General features: G+C 41.9%; 1 protein-coding gene across 2 annotated transcripts in view; it reads right to left on the minus strand.

Annotated features, from left to right (window-relative positions):
- Positions 1-12,730, minus strand: part of ide (insulin-degrading enzyme) — a 91,486-nt gene that overhangs the window by 31,710 nt on the left and 47,046 nt on the right. For both annotated transcript variants that reach the window (XM_015944539.3, XM_015944540.3), the window contains exons 15-16: positions 4,861-5,005; positions 3,268-3,378 (exon numbers count right to left, since the gene is read on the minus strand). In XM_015944539.3, coding sequence (XP_015800025.3) covers positions 3,268-3,378; positions 4,861-5,005 — 256 coding nt within the window. The remainder of the gene's footprint in view (positions 1-3,267; positions 3,379-4,860; positions 5,006-12,730) is intronic.

Here is a 12,730-nt window from a genome sequence, read left to right on the forward strand (position 1 = left end):
TCAATAGATCAGTTTGACCTGCTAGTTAAAAAGTTACTTGTGAGGTGAAAAAGAAGGAAGCAAGCAGGAGTATTTCTGGAGGACTGGGAGATACAGGAAGATCAGAGACAGACAAGACAGGAAGATAGGAAAATAAAAACCAAGAAAACAAAACAAAGTTCTTAAAAAATAAAATGTAGGTAATTTATCTCACTACACGTTTCTACCTGTATAAAGCAATAATTTATCAGCATGTAGTATTTATATAGTTGACACAGTTCAGATCATCTTCAAAACTTTGTCCCATGCTCAGGGACATATCTAAGCATTTTGGGGGCCGAGGCAAAATAGAGCCCTGCCAGGTATTTTACGTTGAAGTGCTCTCTGTTTTTATATTAGACTTTTTATTTTTGCAATTAAGTCCAAAAGTGAAGAATTTATGTTATTTATTACTTGATTTTCCAAGCTACCTCACAGAAGTGATCTGTTGTTAAACATTAAAATTAAAAGGTAATTAAATAAAAAATAAGGAACATTCTGGAACTATTTCTTCCTTTTCTTTTTTTTATGTATCAAAAGTATCGGATTGGGACTCGGTATCGGCAGATTCTCAAAATCAAATGACTTGGACTGGGACTTGAGGGCAAAAAAACCTGATCGGGACATCCCTACCTATTACTCTGACACTCATTTGTTTATAAAATAAAAAAAGTGGAGAAAGGACAAATTCCTGGGGAGATCTGGTGGAAGATAGAAGTACATCTGATAAAACACCATTAACCCTTACCCTCTGGGGCCTGTTTGTTAAGAAATCCACCAACCAGCAGACTAAGTCCTGATTAATGTGGCGACTGTTTATGAGGCTGTAGTTGTATACTATTAAAAGCTGAGGAACAGTCAATAAAAAGCAGGCAAATAAAATGTTTTGCCCCATCCACATGAGCTAAAATCAGATTAAGTAGGGTCTTGACCACATCATCAACACTCCTGCCAGCTCTATAAGCAAACTGTTAAGAAGAAGAAGAAAATATCTTTTCTATAGCGTCTGTCAAGATAAAAATCACGAGGCGCTTCACAAAAACAAAAAAATTTAAGATGTAAAAAAGAATTTAGGAAATGATTAAAAATATATTTAAAATTAGCAAAAAAAAGACAATTGTGATTAAAAATGTAAAGAAAGAGAAAGAGTGAATAGGAAAGAGGGAAATCAGTGGATCCTGAGGTAGGTGGAATAGATAGGGAGAGCAGAACAAGGAGAGGGTGATGAAGGTCACACCAAAACCAGCTTGAACGGGTGAGTTTTCAGCTGCTTTTGAGACCACTGAGTCCACTGATCTCAGGCTCATGGGGAGAGAGGTGGAACTCTGGAGAGTCTGGGAGCCACAGCAGCAGATGATCTGTCACCTTTGGTCTTTAGCCTGGTGCTGCACAACCAGTAGGCTTTGATCACTGGACCTCAGGGACCTGCTGGAGGTGTAGGGACTGAGAAGATCACCAATGTATGATGGTGCTTGTCCATGTAAGGCCCTAAAGACCAGAACCAGGATCTTGAAATGAACCCTGAAAATAAAGGATCCAAACAGCTTTGAGTTGCTCAGATTTTATGATCCTCTCAAAGGACTTCATGATCAATGAGGTCAGAGCAACTGGTCAAAAGTAGTTTTGTAATTTTGGGCAATGTGCTATAGAAATAAACTTGGTATAATATAGCATGTAAGTAGTTCATAATTGTTGAAACACAGATAGTATTTCATGTTTATGTTTATTTATTTGGCAGACGCTTTAATCCAAAGTGACATACAACTGTTAACCTATAGGGCATGTTGTGATCTGTGGGGGGAACCTGGAGGAAACCCACGCATGCCTGGGAAGAACATGCAACTCCACCCAGAAAGACTGCAGCCGCGTTTCGAACCTGCAACCTTCTTGCCACCAAGCAGCCTTTCATGATTGTTGAAACACAAACTATAGTTTTCTATCTCTAACTGGCAATGCCAAAGAAACAGATTGCAGTAACCAAATTCGACCACAGGATGTCACTATTGCTCAATTCTTATGCATAGCACCTATATTACTCTGTGTTTTTCTCCACAGAAGGAACTACACTGCTGTTCTACTGAGCTGTGGTGGCCTCATGGAGGGGCCCATCGGCTGGCACACTGATTGATGTGTCCAATATTATCCTGTCTGTTACTGCTTTACACACCCAGTTAGTTCTAAGCAAATTATATCAGGTAAAATCTTTTCGGAAGATCTTGCCATGATGGTAAATAATCTATATGTCACGGTCTGGGTAATTATCCTGTTTGTTTTCCCTGCAGGTGGGTGTGGCTGAGACTCCCCAGCCGTCTGGCATCATCATCATGGCACCAGAGTATTTAAGGAGCAGCATGACACTTCTCCACGCTGGTTGATTACTCAGTTTGGGTAGATCTGTTTGCCAGTCCTGCACTTAACCCAAGTGTTCTGTTTGCTTAGTATTTTTAACCCGCCTGTTCGCTCTGCTCAGGTCCCCGTGTGCTTCCACTTACTCCTGCGACAATAACTTAAGATCTTCAAGCCACGTCTCGCTGCTCCCCTCTGGTCGCCCGCTCTCAGTCCCCCACCTCCTTCTACCTCCTGGATCATCCACTCACCCAGACCTGACTCGCCTCCCCCCTGCTTCCCTTCAGCCTGAAGAACATAAGCCACAGAGACTGTTCTTATCCTCCTGCCTTCTGCCCCCCAAAACCATCAGCATACTCACCTCTGTTCTCCTCTCTAGATTCCGTCCCGCTGAGCGCTCGTCCCCTGAGTCTGCTGTTATTCCTGCTACCTTGCAGTGCGTTTAGTTCCCCTCATTCTCCCTCATTTAATCTTTATAACAAATCTTATTTTTCTTACCTTCTGTTTCTGTGGTGATTCTGTATGTCGTGGGTCCAACACCTGGTACCCAACATGACACTATAGTTTAGACCAGTAACTGGTCTATAGTTTGGGGAAACCAGTTTATCCTTCCCTTCCTTGGAGACACTTGAGATAAAAGCTTCCATCCACAAACTCAGAATTTACCCAGTTAAATGTGATTTTCAGCAGTGGGATCAGTGACTTCCTAAGCAATTTACAATCTTCAGAAGTTTGTTCATCTGTACCTGGAGCCTTGTTTGTCTTCCATTTAGAGATTTACGAATTTCAAAACTGAAGCAGTTGAACAAAAATCAAAACTAAAATGATTGACATTAAAAACAAAACTTAAACACGTTGTGCAACTATTAGTAAGTAATGGCGGTGTGAAAGCTTCAAACTTACAGCTTCTTTAATGATGTCAAAGCGCTTCTCATCTATTTCGAAGGTGGCCATCTTCTCGATGATCTTCTTCAGCAGGATGTGCTGTTTGTCGTTGTAACCTTTGACCGACAGCTACAGAAACAGACGTACATTACTTAAAAATGAGCACCAACAAGCCTTGATCATGTACTCACCTTTGCTTATCCTACTTGCTGTGTACATAAATCAGAGGCTGCTCAGGGAATCACATAAAGCTAATTAAGTCGTCATCAGCTGATTTACAATAAGCACTACAGCATTTTTCCAACTTGTGACGTTTAGGCCTGGCAGTGTGTAAATATAGTCTGTAGGGCAAAGAAATGTCCTAATTGGATGACTATGCAGTTTTCTAAGCCAATTTTTAGTGTTATTATTGTTATTATAATAAAAAAAGAGTGAACGGAACAACTCAGAGGACAGAAAGGTCCAATGCCGTGAGGAAGCTAATAGATACTGGGTTCCAAATCAGAGTAAAGCAAGCAGAAGGTTCCGAGTGAAGATTAGAACAGAGCAAGCAACTCAAAAAGCCCCGTTATGGCGACCAATGAATACTAACGACCTACTTACATGCCTTCCAGCATACATAATACTGGATCCAGGATAGGAACTCAGATTGGGTTCAAATATCTTCTAATATTAGTGAAACTTACAGGACTGGGAGCGGTGTTTTAGCTTTGATGAGTAAAGTGAACAACCCTTATATGATCTGAGGGCTATTAAAGAAGCCAGCATTCTACAAGCTGGAAAAACAAATAACACAATCAAAGAGAGCATAGAAAGTCAAGCCATCTCCTTCTGTTAAAGCCCAGAGCAGTCCCTTCACCGGAACTCACACACGCCCTCCAGACTCCAAACAGCTTCCTTACAACCATCACATTCATCCGTGAGGCTACGCCATATGACGACCCAGCCAGGTGGGCTGCATATGTATACTCTTTTAAATAATCCTTCAGTAATCTGAGAAAAAAGTAGGACATGTTGCAGAGCAGGGAGTCTGCGTAAATGTAGCGACTGATGGAAGGAAGAATGAACAGAAAAAAATCAAATAATAGGATTGTTGGCAACATTATGATAAATAAACTGCATACAACAAAGACTAATTAAAAGAGTATGTATACGCAGCCATGACTAGCTTTCTCCCACAACAACTGGCAACACCTTATAGAAGACTCGTTTCACGATGCCCTTTTTTCTAAATAATTCGATTGATTTGTAGACTACTGCTTCATTTCAAGTTTTTTCTTTTGAAAAAGGATAATGAAGTAAAAGTTCTTTTAAAATAATCTGGTGGGTGAGTAATGCAAATGAACTGATGGGAGAAAAAAATAAATAAATCAGTGTTTGGACCAGCCAAACATGGGTTAGATGACCTAAAATCTTTTCCCAAAAACATTTTTATTGATTATATTTCAAACAAATGACCAATAAAAATGCAGCTTTATCTCATACAGGGTTTTCTAACCTTAATGCACTTCAGAAAAGTCTGTAATTCCTGGTAACCCAGGATCAGCTGACCCATGGAAACTCAGCCTGAAGATGAGTAGGAGTTGGGGGGAGGGGCTCTATAATACTTACATACATCCCATAGACGGTATTTTGGAGGTCATAGTTCAATCCAGCTAGCTCGGCTGCATATGCATACTCGTTGAGGGAGTCCTTGAGGAGCTCCAGGTACAAATATGCCATGTTGCAATGCAACGGGTCCACGTATGCAAATGGGCTGCAGAAAGAATAGCACTGATTACAGCAGGGTTTAAACAAAACATAGAAATAATTGCTCTGGTACCAGCCCAAGATGTTATGAATACAGCACAAATGTTAAACAAGTAGTTACCTAAGGCCAAATAGTGAGCCACACCAGCTCACCTATACTTCATCTAGAGTTGCAATTTTGTAGCCTGACAAGCCATCTTTTATATGCAAACATATAGTCTGGCCACGACTCATTGAAATATCCCACACAGCGAAGCGGAATCGACAGTTATCTATCAAACTGTCTCTGCATGTGAATGGTGAGTGCTAGGACCATTCACAGCAACAAACAATATGACTTACTCACCTCTACGGATGTCAGTCAACGGGGCAGTCCGTCATACACTGTCGAAGAAGACGTGAATTTATCCTATTTCTAAATAAAGGGCTTAAGTACCTCCATCTGCTCTAGACTCAAAGAAAAATTCATTCCATAGTCCAAAATTGATGCCAAAGCCGTTTTAAACGGTGTTGTTTCCATATTTGCGGTTGTTCTATACCACAGCTCTAATGTTAAGCCCACCCAACAAACATAGAGCACTGTGATTGGCCAGACACAATACTGCTCAGGCCAATGGTAGACCCGCTGAGTCTGCAATGGAGCGGGGCAAGACTAAGCTATAGAGAATTTTTTTTTTTTGCAACTGCTACGGCCGACCTAGATCCCAGATGACCATGCTCACATGGGTCAAACAGCGCAAAGGTATTACATTTTTGAAGGCAAGTATTGTTGAAATGTCACTATATTCATTCATATCAGTGAGCAGAGAAAGATACATTTGAGGTATTTTGGCCACTGCAGGCCCCTGTAACCACTACCTGAGGAGTTTGGTCCATGTCTCACTCCATTTAAGGATCAAACCACGATGTGGCTGCCATGAGGAAAAGTCTCACTGAAACGCGATCAAATGTCCTGAAAGAATTAAGAACCACGCAGCCAAACGCAAAGCTTACAGTATAACATTGACTCTGAGATTTCTATTAAACTAGAAAACAACTTTCCTGATCAAGGGGCAGTGTGGGAATACAAGGAATGACAAGGAGCTGCAGCAAAATAGAATTAGTCACACCTGCTAGCTCTAGAAATGTACTGGTTGTATATTCATGTTGATATAAATGTTACTGGGTCATCTTTTATTTAAAATTATATCAATATTTAAAAAACAATGAGATATTTATATAGTCATATTGAATAGCATATAATACTATTCATACTCACTGCATTATAAATCCATGAGGGGCAGATGGCGTCTTGCTGTAATGTGTAAAACATGTAATCATTTATTGGTGAATTTGTCCACTGTGGGATCAATGAAGTCTATTCTATTCTATTATTTATGATCAATAAACACCTGTAACAGGGCCGAGTCTCACTATATATCTAGAATTTTCCCACACAAAAGGTTTTAACCACTTCCTAGGTGGAAATAGAGCAGTCCCAATGGTTGTTACGTTTCTGCTGTGGGCGAGCGTTCTTTTTCACTTTCGTTTTTGTCCATGCTGGTCACGCTGTTGTCTTTTTGTTTTTTATAGGTGGTGTTGGGGACGTCTTTATGGGGGGTTAACTGGGGTTAATTGTCAAACTGGTTAATCCTTGCAAAGCTACAGGTGTAAACTTGTAAACGGACGAGGATGGGAGTAATGTGACAGTGTCTGGAGGTATTTGTGGAAAATCTACCTGCTGATACATGAAAATTTGAATTTGCGTCCATCTGTTGTAGGCTTCACCTAAGCTCATTCTGATTTTGTATCTTTTATGGCCGCTCCTCTTCAGAGACGGATAATAAAGTCTTCTGGGCACAGAAGCAGTTGCTTGACTTGCCTAGTCCGCCATTTTCCACTGGCAAAAGGGGGCTCTGCCAGCCGCTGACCCTGTGCTCTGAGTGTGCTTGAGTTTTGTTTGTTGTCTGTTTATTTTTTAACTATTTAACAACTTTTTACTACTTTTTAAAAACCGTTTAACTATTTCTTCGTGGATCTGTCATTTATTGTGGATTGAATAAAGTTTTGGTGGATCAACATGAACCTTGCAAAGTTGTGGCTATTCCTTTGCCTGCTGGTACTCGCTCCCCGCAGTCACGACCAGAAAGAATGCCTACACGCGTGAACACCTGCTGTCATTACGCCCTGCTGGGTCACAACTTATCAATTTACCTACGGACTGCAGTGAAATTCTGCGAACTGGAAGCCAGCCACTGAAGGGAAAGAAAGGAAAAAAGAAGCGAGGCTCGAGAGGAGGAGTGAGGCAACGACTATGGAAACGCAGAAGCTGATTCCCACTGCTGGTCATCACCCTCGCTAACGTGCGCTCCGCAAGCAACAAGCTGGATGAACTACAACTTAGATCAGTTCACGACTGTGAGTTCAGACAGAGCAATCTGGTCTGCTTTACTGAAATATGGCTCAAAGAACACCATGCAACCCCGAGCCTTCAGGGTTATATGACAATACGCGCAGAGATGAGCGCACCTCATTTAAATCTGTCGGAACGGGGTTATGCATGTTTGTGGACAATGGGTGGGCTACACAGTACACTATTCGCGACAAGATCTGCACACCAGACTATGAGATTTTAACTGTCTCATTTAGACCTTTTGATTTACCCAGAGAGTTCGGACGAAAAACTGTAATCCTCACATATGTACCTGGACCGAATGACGAGGCCGCCAGAGCAAAAATTGTGGAGGGCTATAATAAGGCGCTCACCCGCTCTGCTGATAAGACTGTCTTGATTCTTGGGGATTTTAATTCTTGTGACTTATCGGAGCACCTGCCCAATGCTGAGCAATATGTGTACTGTCCCACTTGCATCAAAAGAGCCATTGAACGCTGCTATGGCAACATTCCAGGAGCATTTCAATTCAATTCACTTCAAAAATACTTTATTAATCCCAGAGGGAAATTGATTGCTGTAGTAGCTCAGGATAATAATAATAATCAAGCCATCAAAGAGTTATTGTATATTACAATGGCTGTTGGCAGGAAGGATCTCCAGTAGCGGTCATTGTTGCAGCGAAACTGAAGAAGCCTCTGACTGAAGACACTCTTCTGTTGTCGGACAGTCTTGTGAAGAGAATGCTCAGGGTTGTCCATAATTTTCTTGATTCTCTGGAGAATCCTTCTTTGCATTATCTCCTCCAGTGGTTCCACAGTCGTCCCCAGAACAGAAGCAGCCTTTTTTATTAGGCTATTGAGCCTTTTCAGGTCCCTGCTTCTGATGCTACTACCCCAACAGACGATGGCTGACGAGATTACACTCTCAACAACAGACTTGTAGAAGATCTGCAGCATCTTGCTACAGACGTTGAAGGACCTAAGCGTCCTCAAGAAGTGCAGTCTACTGTGTCCCTTCTTGTAAACAGCTTCGCTGTTCTTTCTCCAGTCCAGTCTGTTGTCCAGGTGAACTCCAAGGTATTTGTATTCCTCAACCACCTCCACTTCTTCTCCCATGATGGAAACAGTGTTTGACTCCACCCTGTTTCTTCTGAAGTCTAAAATCATCTCCTTTGTTTTGTTCACGTTCAAGGTCAGATGATTGTTTCAACACCATGCCACAAAGTGCTCCACCAGCTCTCTGTACTCAGCTTCCTGTCCATCTCTGATACACCCGACAACTGCAGAGTCATCTGAGTATTTCTGTAGATGACAGGTTTCTGATTTATACTGGAAGTCTGAGGTGTACAGGGTGAAAAGGAATGGTGAGAGTACAGTCCCCTGTGGTGCTCCAATGTTACTGATCGCCTGGTTTGATGTGCAGTTCTTCAGCCTCACAAACTGTGGTCTGTTTGTCAGGTAGTCTTTAATCCAGGCGATAGTTGAGGCCCCCACCTGTGTCTTCTGGAGTTTCTGGCAAAGTACATCAAGCTGGATTGTGTTAAATGCACTGGAGAAATCAAAGAACATGACCCTCACAGTGCTGCCTGCTTTGTCCAGATGACAGTGGATTGGCTGAAGCAGCTGGATGATGGCATCTTCAACTCCAACTCCATGGCGATAAACAAACTGCAGCGGGTCCTGATATGTTCTAGTTTGCTTATTCAGGTGCACCAACTGGATTCTCTCCAGGACCTTCATGATGTGGGATGTCAGGGCAACCGGTCTAGTCGTCATTGACTGATGGGCGAGTTTTCTTTGGAACTGGAACAAGGCAGGATGTCTTCCACAGGACTGGAACCTTCTCCTGGGCCAGGCTGAGGTTGAAGAGGTGCTGCAGAATCCCACAGAGCTGCTCTGCACAGGCCTTCAGTACTCTAGGGCTGACACCATCCGGACCTGCAGCCTTGTTCCTATTCAGTCTCTCCAGCTGCCTCTTCACCTGACTTCTAGAGAGAGACAGGTGGGAGGGGGAGGTAAATGGGGCAGCAGCATCTCCTGACTTGGTTGAAGACATATTTATAGAACCAGAAGAGTCCATGACTGCGTTAGAGGACAAAAGAGCTGGCGTGTGACAGGAAAATGTTGGATCAGAGGAGGATGGGATGTCTGATTGGCTGGGGACAGACGAGGAGGATGCTGGGTTTTTTCCTGAACTGAACCTATTGAAGAACTTGTTCAGTTCATTGGCTGTGTCTAGGCTGCCATCTGTGCAATCCTTCCTCTGCTTGAAGCCTGTGATCTTCTTCATCCCTGACCAGACATCTCTGATATTGTTCCTCTGTAGGTTGTTCTCCAGCTTCTTCCTGTATGCCTCCTTGCTGTCTCTGATCTTGATCTTCAGTTGCTTCTGTATGCTCCTCAATACTCAATTTAAGGCAATTTGCAGACCTCCTTTGGGGAAGTCCAATCACAATGTAATTAATTTATTGCCAAAATATAGGGCAGTGGTGAAGAGGCTGAAGACCATCATTAAAGAAATACATGTGTGGTATGAAACAGTTAGAGACTGTTTTGATGAAACAGACTGGGATATATATATATATATATATATATATATATATATATATATATATATATATATATATATATATATATATTCAGTCTTGTAATGATGCCCACAAACTAACAGACTCTATCACTTCTTATATTAAGTTTTGTGACAAAAATGTGTGTATAACTAAGAAAGTGAAAGTATTCCCAAATAACAAGTCCTGTCCTAAAAGATTGAAAACCTGTCTCAACGAGCGGAAACTTGCATTCTGTGCAGTGACAACGATCTGCAGCATGAGAAAAGGAGACAGTTAAGAGGAGACATTTTTAAAGCAAAGACTGATTTTAAAAATAAAATAGAGGGCAGATTCAGTACCGGGAACGTCAGGCAGGCGTAAGAGGGATTGAACATTTTAATGGGGAAACCTATTAAACAAGAAGTAAGCCCTCACAGTTTTAAAACTACTGTAGATGAACAGAATCTATTTTATTGCAGATTTGATACGGCAGCCTGTGAGCAAGAGAGTGATAAGTTGTGTGAAAATCTCTCCCAGTGCAGCTCCCAATAACTATTAAGGAGCATGATGTTGCAAAAAGCGTTTCTAAGTTAAAACTAGGGCTACACGATATTAGGAAAACCTGCGATATTCGATAACAGTGCATAATATTGCAATATCGATATTACTCACGATAAACGAACAAATACTAAAGTATGCCGTGTTGATGTCGTCTGGCGTGTGACGTCTGCTCTGGGTTCAAAGCAAACAAAAACTAATGCATGAATTCCATTACAACATAACATTTTTATTGCAAAAATATGCAGCTGCACCTGCTACTGTATTAGCAGCAAAACAACAAACTGCATGCATGCAGTTTCTCAGTGGCTTTAAAACATCACCTCCACCATGAAACTTTTTCTGATACTCCAAATACAGAAAAATATCCCTTACCAGGGTTTTTGAATAAATAAAATCAGAAAATAAGTTTAAATGTTAAATAATAGTTAACATCACTTAAATGCAACAGCAAATTCTCTCATTGCTACTGAACATTTTCTCCACTTATGTGGTTATGATATAAGGCTGTTGCTGCAATTGGGAAGTGAACTGTGCTGGGCCAAACTAGGAGAAAATTAAGATTTTCTGAGGGAAAGAGAAAAACAATTGTCTCCCTTTCAGAAGAGGAACAGGCAAAAAAACTACATGGAGAATATATGAAAACATTTGTTTTTAACCCCAAATTGAACAAGTTTACCTAGATCTTAAAAAGCAGCTCAGATGATGAAACTGCAACTATGATTCTGATAACAAGCTAACAAATTGAACTAGCTCCTCTTAAGATAACTGGCTAGCAGAGCTTCTGACTGACAGTTTGTGTGCAGCAGCAAATCAATGATCCTGATTAACAAGGTTATAAAAGCTCATAAATGAAAAATCACTTTGATGTGTGGGGGAACTTTTCCAGGCCGTCTTTAGCAGGGTGGGACTGGGAGAGTGCTGTAGCCTTTTTACCAGAAGCTAACCGGAGCCTGGGGCTAACGTCACCACCCGGTGGAACACTAGCAACATGGAGGTAGGTGGGTTGGTTCACCGGCACGTGTCGGAGTCAGCCCGGTTATTATCTGCTGCTTAACGACACCGAGCAGACTCAGGTTCACGTTTGAAAGCAGCGCTGATTCCAGAAACCTCAGCACAAAGTGCGTTCGTTAATCTGAGCCAGCATGACGAACAAGGGAAGCGAGTGGCAGGGGAAAGCGGGGGCGGAGCGGAGATAGTGGAATTTTGGGGTAAGGGTCTACGTAAGGGGCGGGCGTATTACGTGAACGGACCCATCTGATTGGCCGCATATCAGAGGGGCTATATTTGATTGGTCAAATAATACTTCCGCGTAAAAAACAGAGCTGGTTTACAAAAAGTTCATGTATGACACAGATGGAAATGTTTGAACCAAACATTTATCGCTGTTTTTGACGTGCTTTGCGATGGGCCTATCCCACGTCCTGTTATCCTGTTATAATTTTTCGATATATTGTGCAGCCCTAGTTAAAACCTAATGAGGCCACAGGGCTAGATGGCCTCAAAGCGCGTCTGCTAAAAGACTGTGCTCAACAACTAAAGGGAGTTTTCACACAACTGTTTTAATACCTTCTAAGCTTGGGGAGGTACCAAAAGCCTGGAAAGTCTCAATAATACAACCAGTCCCAAAAAAGATGGGTGCTACTGCTCCTAATGATTTCAGGCCAATTGCCCTCACCTCTGTAATAAGTAAGACAATGGAATGGGTCCTTGTCAACCATCTAAGTAGCTCGGTTGCTAATGCGCTGGACCCACTCCAATTTGCATACAGAAGTAAGAGAGGCACTGGGGATGCTGTGCTGACTCAGCTGAATGCAGGTACAAAACACGATGAGTCCAGCAAACTCTGTGAGAATATTATTTGTTGACTTTTGTTCTGCTTTCAATTCAATGAAAACCCACATTTTTTTTAAAGAGGCTCACTGATCTTAACGTTAACGTCAGTCTGATCCATTGGATCAGAGACTTTTTAACTTGTCGCCCACAGACGGTCTACGGGGGGGGGGGATCTCTGAGGTACTCACAGTGAGCACTGGTTGTCCCCAGGGCTGTGCTCGTTCGCCTGTGTTCTCTTTTTACAAATGAATATGTTAATTAAGTAAGCTGATGACAAGGCTTTGGCCGGATTAATGGAAAAACAAGACTCTAGGGGAGAAGCAATGTTTTTATGACATATTAAGGCCTTGAAATCATGGTGTGGTCAGAGTGAGCTGGAGATCAATGCAGCCAAGACCAAGGAGCTTGTATCTCTG

The sequence above is a fragment of the Nothobranchius furzeri genome, chromosome 12 (assembly GCF_043380555.1).
Source record: "Nothobranchius furzeri strain GRZ-AD chromosome 12, NfurGRZ-RIMD1, whole genome shotgun sequence".
Classification (NCBI taxonomy): domain Eukaryota; kingdom Metazoa; phylum Chordata; class Actinopteri; order Cyprinodontiformes; family Nothobranchiidae; genus Nothobranchius; species Nothobranchius furzeri.